Source organism: Saccoglossus kowalevskii, chromosome 10 (assembly GCF_978046115.1).
Source record: "Saccoglossus kowalevskii chromosome 10, keSacKowa6.1, whole genome shotgun sequence".
NCBI classification, from domain to species: Eukaryota; Metazoa; Hemichordata; class Enteropneusta; family Harrimaniidae; genus Saccoglossus; species Saccoglossus kowalevskii.
In genome coordinates, this window is record NC_140650.1 from 11,435,714 (window position 1) to 11,449,486 (window position 13,773).

A 13,773-nucleotide genomic window follows, 5' to 3' on the forward strand; every position below is an offset into this window, starting at 1 on the left:
ATTCACAGTGTTCAAATATCGCTTTAAAATGGGGGTTTTAAACGGGAATATCCAATGACCTCTGTAGGCCAAACGACACTGTCATCAATTACCGTTGGTTTGAATATTTAAACACAATCACTGTGTCGTTGCCCCGGTAATTCCCGCCCTACTGTTCCATATGTATATTCCTAATAAAGAATCCTGCCAAATAAGGAATACTTCTTCCGAAGATATGAATAAATTACACACTAATTTGACTGTGGCGGGAATATGCAAGGTTTTTCAGTGGTTGACAGACACGATCATTCAGTTGACCTCCACTGCGTATTTGCATTTGTTTGTAAACACAGCTGACTTGTAATCGAACGAATTAAATTCCTGTCGAGTATTTTTGGATTTTTTATGCAATTATTCACAACTATTTGTGTGATACGTTTAAAGTTTTAACTCAGTGATGAATTTCCAAACTGTGAGCGAACAGCAGACTACGGGCCCTAGTACCGGGATGCAACAACAACCGGCCGACTCGGAGCTGTCATCGCAAACTGATCGTGACGCAATTCTGAGATTTTTCGATGAGTCTGATTCAGACACTGAGTTTGAAGGCTTTACAGTGGAAGAAATAGACGAAGGGAGATTGAGATGTGAATTGCTATGCCAAAATACCAACTGTGGCAGTGGCAGTGACATCGGTACTAATGAACTGTTAGACTTGTTGAATGCCGATGCCGACAGTGACTCGGACTCTGATGCCGATGACATCGCCAATACACCAAACATCTGGTCAAATGAAAGGACCGACGTGAACATTCCAGCACATTACGACCAGTTTTCAGGACCAAGACATGGTGTTGGTTTCGACGGGGAACCACTGGATTTTTTTAAATTATATTTTACGGACGATTTTTTTGGATTTGTTGGTCGGGGAAACAAATAAATACGCTAGACCATGGTTTATAGTTCCATGGCTAGACATAGACAGGAAGTTACCGGGCGCGTAGACCGGCATTGGTATGAAATGGACAGAGATGAAATGAGTGCCTATTTCGGTGTTATCATAAATTAGAAACCAAGTGAATTGTAAATAAAATGTGTGTTTTTTTTTTAAATGAAATGAAACTACAGTGTCCTAGTCTTCTTTTCCCTGTGTACATGTCAACCTACCTGGCTCACACTGAATTGGTAAAAAGTTTTGGGTAATGGGAGTACAAATATGCAAATTAGTAATGGGCCCTGCAACATTGTTGCAACAAAGTATCTATGGTGTGCAAAGGGTTAAGGTAGCGGGACTATTATTTGCATACTTGTTTTCATCTTCTAATGAAAAACATAAACTCTTAGAAAACGTTGATGAAGTCATAGCAAAGATTTTCAAGCTTGTTTATCTGCACAAGCGATTTGTTTTCCCATCAAGGTCTGTTTTAACATGTGTAGGGAAATCCAAATGTGTAAGGCTATTGGAAACCAAAAAAATAAAAGAATGGGATAGCTATAGTTCGATAAAATCGGCAGATGAAAACATTAAAATCAATGATTTTTTTCAGTGGCTGTGTGACCACGGTTACTAAACCGTGGTGTGACTTTGTGTCTGACACATTCATATGCAAATGACTAATCTGTGAAATAAACAGGAGCAGAGACAAACCTCTCAAATGTTTGGAAACACTCATTGTGTGTCAGATAGCTACTGATAACACATCCTAACATTGCTTTGTCTTGAGATAATCTTTTAAACTTAAAGGCACACAAATTAAACCTGTGTTGTTGATTTTAGAAAACACTACTGAAGCTGCCTTGCTTCCTTCAGAAAATCTACATTTTAACCAACTTACATGACATTCTAGGTTACGTTGACTTTGTCAGATGAAAGTTTATAGTGCATTTCATCAATTAATAAATAAATGTGGAAATCGTAATTTTCAACACAAATAATAGTCTCGCTACCTTAAATTGTTATTATGTGCTGGATTGTGATAGACCTGTTAATAAAAGGTAGTCCTTTGGGAAAATAAATAAACTTAACTAAAATTAAATAAAAATAGGCCAATGGCCTGTTGCTCAACGGCTATTGTACAAAAGATTAGTGCTGTATATGCCACAACTTTTCGTTTAAATTTGTATTTTTAAATGAAATATTGCCAAACAACCACACAAAGTTGTCAATGGAATAATAAACACATGTATGCCTAACACCAAAGCATTGAAAATAGTGGTTAGTTGAAATTCCAATTTTAACCAAAAATGACAAAAATATTTGCCAAAATTAGAGAATTAAAGATGTGGCAATGGGATGAACAAATCTAGTATATGTCAACACAAGGTACACACTTAAGTATCAAAGCATTCAGGTTACCGGTTTTGAAGAAGAAAATAGAATGTTTGACCAAAAATGACCATTTTAAAATATTCTGAACTGATTTCAGGTCGGGTCATTTTTTTTTCATTATTTTCGCCTCAAGTTTCTTCCTTTACTGTTGATGGGTCCCGAAACTATTTCATCTATTATTTTGAGGGCTATGGTTCGAAAATGGTCGATTTCACAACGAAAACCGTGTGAAATGGGAAAACTATGACGCCTTATGACTTCACGATAACTTATTCAAGATGGCGGCAAACACGGGAATTTCGCTGTAGTTTTCCCGCGGTTTTCGTCTTGAAATCGACCAATTATTATTATAACAAATCGTTGCACTCAAGCATGCACATATTGCACATGCCACTATTCTATCTAACATGTTCTCATTTGATTTTCCTTAAAAGGGAACCTTCCAAGCCAATGGATTGCACCAAAGAATCATGGGACACTATTGTTTATCTCGTTTACAATGTTAATCTACCCTTTGTTATCGATTGTAATTTTAATCCAGAAAGTAACTGGAAGTGCCCCTTTAACCATTTTACCCCCAGGTACCCCACCTAAAATTCAATTTTCCTACAGTTTCTTCCAACTAACCCAAATGAAATATAACCCAAGGTCAAAATATACAAAGCATACAAATGTACATCCTTCAACAAAACTATGTCATTACTTGCACTTCCACAAATCAAGGAAATGAACTAGGCTTCCCTCTGTTCCTGCCATTGTATATCTTAAATTAAAACCATATTTGGAAATGTAATTTTCAAAATTTCCTGTGAGATGATGCTGTACATAGTATCAGAGAATCACAGTATTTCCACAGTCACTGACACACCATCATAAAGTAAATTTACAATTATACACCATGTCTTATAGCATAATTTACTAAAAAATAAAAATAAATAACTTAATAAACTAATGACAAGAGAAAATAACTCTGCAACATTCTTTCAATTCACTTTTTAATTTTTTTTATTAAAACTTTTGGTCAACAGAAAATTATTATGCCCATCTGGTGCATTCTTAATTAACACATGTAAAATCATAGAAAAATAGATAAAAATGTGCAAGATATTGCACTAAATTTGTTGCAGTATTCAACCTTTTGAGCTGTAATTTTGTTTTTTTCACTCAAAATGGGTCAATTTTTTTTTATATTTTTTTGTGAATCTAACTTGATTTTGGACTGAACAGACAAAATGTGACATTGCTTCTAGTTTTTAAACAAAAAATTAAAAATCAACATTTTTTGAGGGAAAAGTGCAGACTATAAATGGAACTATTTTCTGGGTGGTGCCTGAAATTAACTTTGGCGCTCAGAGGGATAAAGAGATAAAAGGATAACTTCTACTTTATGTACAGATATTTAAAAGTTATTACATAACAACCATGAGATGTTGCATTGTTTTAATGAGTTATCTCATTATTTACCAAGAGATACTTGATAATACTTACTATTGTTTGCGTAGAAATATCTCTTTTCAATCTTCCTTCTAACCTGTGTACAGTAAAAACTTCATAATAATTTAATTTCTGTAACTGTCTGCTCACAGAGTCATCATTGAAAAAATCTGAAAAAAACAAACAAAAAACAATATTTAACATATTTGGTAGTAATGGTTATTTAACCATTCCACAATCAAACATTTTCTCTTTTTAAATTCTGTTGCTAGCTATGTTGGTGAATTTTGAATAAGAGACCTGGCTTTCTAACACTACTACTATGGTATATATGACTTGGCTGGTTCTGTTGTGCCACAGTCAGCTGGCGCACACGTGATAATAAAATAAATACGATATTTACTATATGGGGGCCGCTTTCTTGAATGATGCATAAAACTAAATAAGAGACAAGTTGTGAAACGCGTTTTTCAGATTTCTACAAATCAGGACAAAAATACCAATCTTTCACAAAAATATGGTCCGTTGGGGTTATATTAAGCCAACCGATAACAAAATTCGACCCAATTCATCGTTTTTGTGTGGAAAAATCCCTTGCATACGAACACCTAATTACGCAATATACTGTATCGTCATATTGAATAGTTACAGGTGAATAGGCACAACATGTCAGGGTTTTCAGTTACTGTCAAGCATTTCAGAATACATGCATGGTAGAGGCAAAGAACATTGCGGAGAAGTGAAAGCAGACACTTTAATTTTGAAGCTGTCAGAAATATTTATAAAACTTAACTTCATGGAATTAAATGTTATATATACAATACCACCACCTCTAAACTTTTCACCACAAGTTCATCTTTTCATCACAAATTCACAAAGTAGTCATATTTATAGTCTGCACTTTCCTTCAGAAGATTAGGACAAAAGTAGCCACATTTTTTGAGTAAAAACTGAAAATTGACTCATATTTTGTCTGTTGGCTTCTAAATTAGGTTTTATTTCCAAAAATATTGAACAATACAAGAAAAAAGTGCTGACAAATTTGGACAAAAATGATGTACACCTAAAATATCAAAGACATCAAGCCAGTAGTTTTTTAAGAATTCAAAAATATCACGTTGTACTGAAACCGACAAACACATTCACTAAAAATAGAGAACTAATGATAATCATCATGAAATAAACAAATCTGACACAGGTCCATCCAAGTTTAACATGTATGTATCAAGTAATAAAGCAAATAGGTAGTTTTCAAGAACTTGAATTTTTTTTGTTATCAACAATACACAATAATCAACATGAACAATATTTATCATTTTCACATCTGTTTTTTTGTGTCCCTTTATATTGACATAAACTTCGGCATTGTAAGTAAAAAACAGATGACATCATGTTATGCCTCCGTAAACAGGTTAAAATATGACAACACCGGTGACAATTCACAAAATTGTAGTGCCACAGTCAACTGTATTACATATATTTATCTTATTTCAAACTAAATGTATCAGTGAAGGTTGTTATATTGACCTGTAATCGTTGTTAAACTTCATATATGCCTATTGGTTCCAGGGTTCTGCCGAGCCTGATTTGAGTGCTGGTCGCTAATTAATATTCATGAGGTCATTAATATTCATGAGCTAATTAATATTCATTTTCCCATTCTACTAGCTTTTAACTTTTATTTTAAATATTTCAATGGAACCGTTCCAACATAGAGCTAACAAAAGATTTGCTGCATGTTCTAAGACATTTATAAGCATTTATATTATTGTGACATTTTACATGGCCCAGAGTTGTCAACTATTATTGCTTGATTGAAAATATACACAAAAGACAGAGATACAATGTATATGGTCAACCAAACTAATCAGCATCGTTATCTTGTGACTGCGGCAGGTGCCATATTTATGCCTCTTGTAAGAAATGCTGATGTGACAAGATTATGAGTTCCTTATCTTTTTAAATTAAGCTGACATAACGGTTTCTTTTATGCACAGATTATACATATATTGTTGGTAATGACCAATATTATGAAGGCTAGCTCCTCATTGGGAAAATCTCCAACCTAATACATGTACAAGACATTCGATGGCATTTTTCCGTATTTCATATTATAATACATTCCTAAAATATATATATATATATATTTACAAAACATGATTTATGATGCGAATAGCCTTTCTGTTCCTTAAAAATGATAAATCAACAGCATTCACCTCTGACACTACATTTCTGCCTCATAGCACCTGTGACTTTTAGTACAATGGTATGACAACTAATCATGTAATTTGTATGGAAAAGACTCTTGTACTGTACCATGTGATATCCAAGGGGTGTAGTTGGCATTATTACATACTGATTACATATGTCATACTCCCTGCTTTCCTAAAAATTAATATGATTCAATTGTAGATTATTGTATCACATTTATTGTCATGCACCAATCTGATTAAAATCTGATGCATTTTATTTTATGTATTTTATTTTTACATTTTTTTTTATTATTTTTTTCATATTCTTTTGTTACATACTTTAGTATTTTTTTACTATCAACACATAGTTGGTTTTGCAATTATCAAAACATTAAAAAACTATCAACAAATAAATAATAGATCAAAATAAAATAAAATTAAGTTAAATATACAGGCAAAAAAAAAATGGAAAAAAAATGCAGAGACTAGGATCTTATCTTACATGTAATTAGATTGTGTCATGCGCCTACCCTATAAATAACTTTTATTTTTTACATTTATAGCTCTTTAAAAGTATTAATTCTTTCATTGGATTTAACATCTGGCTGGCCATTTGTACAAAATCATTATTTATCCCCACACTCTAGTACATGTATATAAACAATAACACTGACTATGAATAGAGTTTAATATGGGAGGTGTCATCAATTTTAGTTACTTCAGGTCTATAAACAATAACACTGACTATGAATAGAGTTTAATATGGGAGGTGTCATCAATTTTAGTTACTTCAGGCATGGAACTAAGGGTTTATAGTTCCATGCTTCAGGTCTATGCTTCACAGCAATTTGCTGGTGTAATTTCCCCATGACAGACCATTGCTATGCCAACGGTCATAGAACCCTCAATAACATGGATTTAACATGGTTTTGTCACAAATTGTGAAGACCACACATGTGGAAAACAGATAAAATTGTTCCAGGGTAATCAGAAAATTTAGAATGGCAACTGCATTGTCCCTTTGTGTGTCAAGCCACATTAAGTAGCAATTTAATCATGCGATGTTTACATGAATACAATTACTGTATTATTTTGCACAAGTGGTTGGTAGCATTTTTGATCTCATTTATCTAATGCATGATCATCTTCTTTTGCATACTTCATTGGGTACACACAACATGTATAAATCTTGTTATCTTTTTTTGTACGGTATATTTTTTTTTTCATTCAATAGTAATGTCCATGATAAAATTATTTTCTGGTTACAACTTTTTTTTTTACATGTTCTTAAAAATAAAAGATACTATTTCCTATATCTATGCCTTGTCTATACTGGTAATAAGCATAATAGATTGTACTTGTTGTTACTAAAAACAAAAGGCCATTAGCCCAAAGACCAAATATAATTTCATTTAATTATATAATAAAATTTATTAATAATTTGCATGGTATTAAAGAGTACAGGAGTGGCACAATCAGATTGAAATAGGATCCTAATACTTTTTTCCAATTTTATTAAATATACGTTTTATTATTTGTTTCTCTAGTATATTCGAAGAACAGCTCAAATACAAGCATTTATAAAATCAAAAATCGTGTTGGCTTTTATACTGAATCATTAAAATGTTAGCTATTTCAACCACAGAACAATTTCTGTAATTTATGTGAGCACTACTATTTGAGAAAATATGGTAAATACTTTTTTGTTCAAAATTAATAAAGTAAAAATTAAAAGTTTGATATAAAAAAAAAAAACATTTTAGTTTTAATCAGATAGAAAAATGACACAAAAGGTTGAATCACGATACATGAATATTGAGAATGCTATCAGTCCATAGGCATACAAAACCTGGATGTGATTTTGGATACAATACTCTATGTACTTATTAGTGGTTTAAAGCAGACGTGGTAATATACCACCTGTTAATGAATTTACTTTAGCTATAAAGGTATCTTGTGTGTTTTTACATTCAAATTGTCTTTTTTGTAAAAGATACTACTATACAAGCTATGATTCATATTTTACACAGACAGACAGACAGACAGATGTATACAAACTATCTGCAGGCCAGGAAATATGTATGTCAGATTTAATAATATTTCCAGTAACTCGGATATTATTTTTTTCTGTATTTTATTCATTTAAATTGTACATTTTTATTTAATTTTATACATATTCATTGTTTATTTTTTGATATCTTTGTAATGTCTGTTGATCATACTGTGTAATTTGTAATGAATAGAATAGAATAGAATAGAATAGAATAGAATAGAAATAAATAAATAAAATAAAAATAAATAAAATAAAATAGGAATAAAATAAAAATAAAACACACCCACAACTATACACCAGATAGTAAAACATTAATCTTGTGTTAAGCATTTTGAATGATGGCATTTTTTTCTGCCATAATTTTGATGATAAATTATTTGCCCATTGTTAAAGTTATATATTTATCTATGATTTTTTATTTCCTACAAGTACAGATAAGGAATTATGCCAAATTTTGTGAAAGCTAACAAAAGCCGACTTAGGATATCACTAAGTTGTATCACACAGGTTTTAAACATAAGTTGGCACCAAAAATCTCAATTTTCAACTCAAATTCAAGAATGAAAAAAAAAAAAATTTATTTGTTTCTGGTCAAGAGCGTTACAGGTTCAAACAGGCAGAAAAATTAAAAAAAAAAGAAAATTTTTAAAATGTCGTTCATTTCTATTATTTTGGCTCTGCTGTCGACTTTGTCGAGCGGAGCTTATCATATGAGTGATTGTCCGTCGTCGTCCGTGTCAATGTTTTACTTTTTCGACGACTTCTTGAAAACTACAAGCCTGAATGCTTTGATACTTGGTGTATTTGTACCTTGGGTAGACCTCTCTCAGATTAGTTCATTTCATGATAATATCTTCAATTCTCTAATTTTGGTGAATATTTTTGTCATTTTTGGTAAAAAGTGATATTTTCAACTTCTTGTTAAAAACCGCATTTCCAATTGCGTTGATATTACATACAGTAATAGGTACTACATGTGGACATCTCTAAGATTTGTTCATTTTGTAATATCTTTAGTTCTCTAATTTTGGTGAATATTTTTGTCATTTTTGGTAAAAAGTGATATTTTCGACTTCTTGTTGAAAACCGCTAGTCCAATTGCTTTGATATTAAACATATATAGGTACTACATGTGGACCTCTCTCAGATTTGTTCATTTTCTAATGATATCTTCAATTCCCTAATTTTGGTGAATATTTTTATAATTTTTGGTAAAAAGTGATATTTTCAACTTGTTAAAAACCGCAAGTCCAATTACTTTGATACTACATATATAGGTACTACATGTGGACCTCTCAATATATACATATATACAATATATCAAGTAAACTAATTCTTTGAGGTTGATCAACATAGTTTAACGATAATCAACGCACAGAATGTACATAGGGGTGTATATTACATCCCCATGCAGTACACGGTTTATTTAAAAACTGTTGTTTCTATAATATTTTCATACATTGAAGTACCGGAAACCAGTTTCATATACAAACATCCAATACATGTTAATACAGTTCAATAAAATTCTGACAACATATGTTATAGGATCATATACCAGGTAACAAGGCTACACATTGTTTACATTGTATCATAATGTCACTATTGATCCTCTACTTACAGGGTGACAGTTTTAGTAATTTAATATGGTGCAGTGATAATATTGTTTGAGATGCCAAAACGGCAACAATGCCAGCTACTGTAATGTACTTTATTTTTCACTTGGAATTAATTTTCGCTATTTTCGCTGAATGATGAAGGAATGAGTGAAAATAAAATCCAGTGAATATACTTTTTTTCCTATATTTTACATTCAACATGTCAAAAATCAGTGAAAATAAATTTCAAAAAAAAACATTGAAAAAGTCTTTTCAGCGAAAATTTATTTTTGCTTGGAATTAGTTTTCGCTGAAGGAATGATGAAGGAATGACTGAAAATAAATTCCAGTGAATATACCTTTTTTCCTATATTTTACATTCAACATGTCATAAATCAGTGAAAATAAATTCCACACAAAACACTTAAAAAGTCTTTTCAGCAAAAATTAATTCCAGCTAAAATAAAATATTTTAAAGTAAGATACTAACTGCCTTGATATTGCTACTGGTTAGATCAAACCATTTTTATGCGGGTGCTTTGTTTGGCCAAAAACACTCAGTAAGGGAAGACGTCAAAAGATCGATGTCAGATAAAAAACTTATTTGCTTTAGTTTGAGGATGGCCTCAAAAAGTTTCCATCCTACAAAAACGATTTTATTTTTTAATGAAGTCAAAAAAATCTTGGAGTAGTTCTATCCAATCATGGACAGAAATAACCGAAAAGAAAAAAAAACACATCCAAGACGAGAAAATGGTTTGGTTCGAGTGTAAATATGTGCGTCAAATGAGGTGCATTTGTAAAGTCTTTTTACACCCACTCGACAACCAACTGCTATGCAATACTACTGTTCGATTATCAATTTGTATTTAATGGTGAATGTAGTCTGACGCCATGACCAATATTTATCAATTAAGTTTCAGTGGGGGGTTCGAAAAAAAATAAAGAAATTAATTTCTTTTTATCTGACATCACTCTTTTGACGTCGTCTCTAAGCTAGTAACGAAATCTTGTTTGCAGAGAATACATTTTGTTGCTTGGATTGACAACACTTTGATTTACTAGCATGCGAGACTGCATCTGTTTGTAACATTTTGTGTAATTATCTTTGATAACTTGACATGCAGCAATTTATATACGAGTGAATAAAATAAACTGAAAAGGAATTGCAATATGATAATCAACATTTCCCTCATAATAGTTTGTCAGCCTCTGCTAATTCTGGTTTGACATAAATTGTCCCAATCAGCCGATCAAACTAATGCAATTGTAATATCAAACATTAGATAAAGCAAAGTAAAAAGTACCAAGCCAACTTACCAAAACCTAATGCATTTATTGCGGAAACATTTCCAAATTGAAGGTCAAATTGCTAAACAAAATGAAAAGGAAAATGCACACTACGAAAAGTGGTCTCCCCTGATTCCCTACATCATAGAATAAATAATGAAATGTATGTATATGACGAACGAGTTTCATTTTTATGTTAGAAATGTATGCTATTATTGAACAGCCCAAATAAAATTGCTTAAATACAAAAAAAGTAAACAATGGTTCTAAATTGGTATAATTGTGGCATTCACATTAGAGACCTTGGTACATGCCAAGACTTGGGTCTGAGTCGGCTAAGTATTGAAACTTTTGTGTAAATGAACCAAAATCATACCCCTGGTGGTGAATTTAAGAGAACATGTACTGATTCACACTAGCATGACATGATGATGGAAGGAACTTCAAGGAAGTGAAGCTTTATATGGTCAGATGCTGTAGTAATGAATGAGATGATTGCAAACCGTCGTCAGCGATGCATTTTTATGTGCTGCTGCAACTGTTATTTTTTAATTAAATTGCTACATTGTCGTGAATAAATAATTTTTCGAATCTTCTTTGCCGTTCACGATGACTTATAATAAATACCATGACAACAAATGGATATAATTTCAACATAGCAATTATTAATATCATCATATGCAAATTGTTTTTAAATAGCAGATCGTCCAATGAGGATGTGATTTCGGCACAAGTCGAGTGGGTCCCGATGTGGGTCTTGAACCTAACTGTTGTGATCCCTCTCCAAACATGAAGGATTAAATATGTCTGCAGGTGCCTAGACACCGTAACGTCACATGAAATTAGCAATTGTATATTCGTAAAGCATTTTGTAGTTTGACATACAGTATAAACACTGCTGAGTATAAAAACTACCAAACTCCACTGTGTCTTTTCCAGCATTACTTTCACTGTGATATGTTTTTAAAACATATCCCTGGACCCAAATTACTTATTTCTTGCAACAGTCTTAGAATGTTTATTCATAAAATATGACAGCTTCATGGATAAAGCATGGATCAATGAAAGGAAGATGTATGGTGCAGACTCAGAATCTTTTCACAATCACAACGATAGTCGATTTGACTGCTTGTGAAATAAAAACATTGAATTTTATATCGACCAAATTCAACACCAAAAAATCGAAAAGATCCTAGCCTGGTTAGGAGAAGATATTGAAACAGAGAAAATGGCAGCACAAGAGAAAAGAAAGTTGACTACAATCATAGTGGCCGAATAAAGAAAAACACATTGAGGTTCGTCACATTCGACACTACTGAGGTAACAAATCTGCATTTCAAAGAAAAGAGGATGCTTTAGGTCAACCTAAATAACGACATTTTGACTACTGTGAAATACTTTATTTTAGCTGGAATTAATTTTCGCTGAAAAGGCATTTAGGGTGTTCTTTATGGAATTTATTTTCACTGATTTTTGACGAGTTGAATGTGAAATATAGATAAAAAAATTATATTTGCTGGATTTTATTTTCACGGAATCATCCTTTCAGCGAAAATAGCGAAAATAAATTCCAAGCGAAAATAAAGTATTCTACAGTATGTGGAAGCGAACTTATTTTTAATCTTGTTTATTCAACAAACAACAAGTTTGGGTTGGTCATAGTTGCATGTATGCAATGTATGCATTTGTCAACATATTTCTGTCTTTTGTGTACAAAAACAATTAAAGCAGAAGAGTCATCACCTGCGCACGCGCGGGAATCAAGTCCCAAGCAATGATAACAACACACGCTCATGCGCAGCGCAGGTGATGACTCCCTCGCTTTAACAATTCTGGGCAAGGTAAAATGTAATAATATTACATACATATAAACTTGTTGAAATCTGTTTTTAGCTCAGTGTTGGAACCAAGCAGCATACTGTGGAATACTTTATTTTCGCTGGAATTAATTTTCGCTGAAAGGGCTTTTTGGGCGTTTTGTATGGAATTTATTTTCACTGATTTTTGATGAGTTTAATGTGAAATATAGAAAAAAAAGTATATTCGCTGGATTTTATTTTCACGGAATCATCCCTTCAGCGAAAATAGCGAAAATAAATTCCAAGCGAAAATAAAGTATTCTACAGTATTGTATGTTCAATAACGTATACAGTTCACTACAACACTGTTACCAGTAGTAGCCATGAGTATAACAACCTAAACACATATCAGAGTCTACTAAAATATAAGATAAACCTCAGATCACTTTGGGAATAACTTGATAACTTAAATAAAGTTGACTGTAGCGCTCTATTTAAATTTAACCCAACACACAATGTATTTTTTTCAAACACAACGATCAACGATTTTTTGTCAGTACCAATCAAATCGAAGGAATGTCAGATAGTGACAGCCATCAAAGAGTAACCATTCACAGCAGAGTTTATTTGTTGACATATTGTGTGATAAGGTGCTTGCAAATTTCCACCCAATGTTTATCATCTTGTTGAAAACAGTCTGTGATTTTTGCCCCCAATGCAAACACAGCTTTGTCTCCTTGGTTACAAGTGAGCGTCTGCACGGGAAAGACACTGCCAGTGTCTGTTGCGCCCTCTGCACGATGTTACTATGACCACCAAAATGAATATTCATTGAAACTCATAACAGGAAGGCGTGAAATTTACGAATTTGCAGTATTAATCCTGCCGACGAGATATACAATATTTCGTCTGACGTTAGTGGGGTCTGAAGCCATTCGGCCAGGTGAGGGCGCCATTCACACCTACATGTCAGGCTACCCATGCACATACAACACCCTTTGTCGATGTTGTCCACTTTCAATTTATAAATTGTTAATGAACTGAATATTGAAATTGTTGAAAACTGTCCAACAGTGAAGTTGACATTGCTGAATAAATGAGG

At 32.5% G+C, this 13,773-nt stretch overlaps 1 protein-coding gene across 2 annotated transcripts in view; it reads right to left on the reverse strand.

The window, feature by feature from the left end:
* Positions 1–13,773, reverse strand: part of LOC100376587 (disintegrin and metalloproteinase domain-containing protein 12-like) — a 73,063-nt gene that overhangs the window by 58,121 nt on the left and 1,169 nt on the right. For both annotated transcript variants that reach the window (XM_085504236.1, XM_078012350.2), the window contains exon 2: positions 3,797–3,912. In XM_085504236.1, coding sequence (XP_085360362.1) covers positions 3,797–3,912 — 116 coding nt within the window. The remainder of the gene's footprint in view (positions 1–3,796; positions 3,913–13,773) is intronic.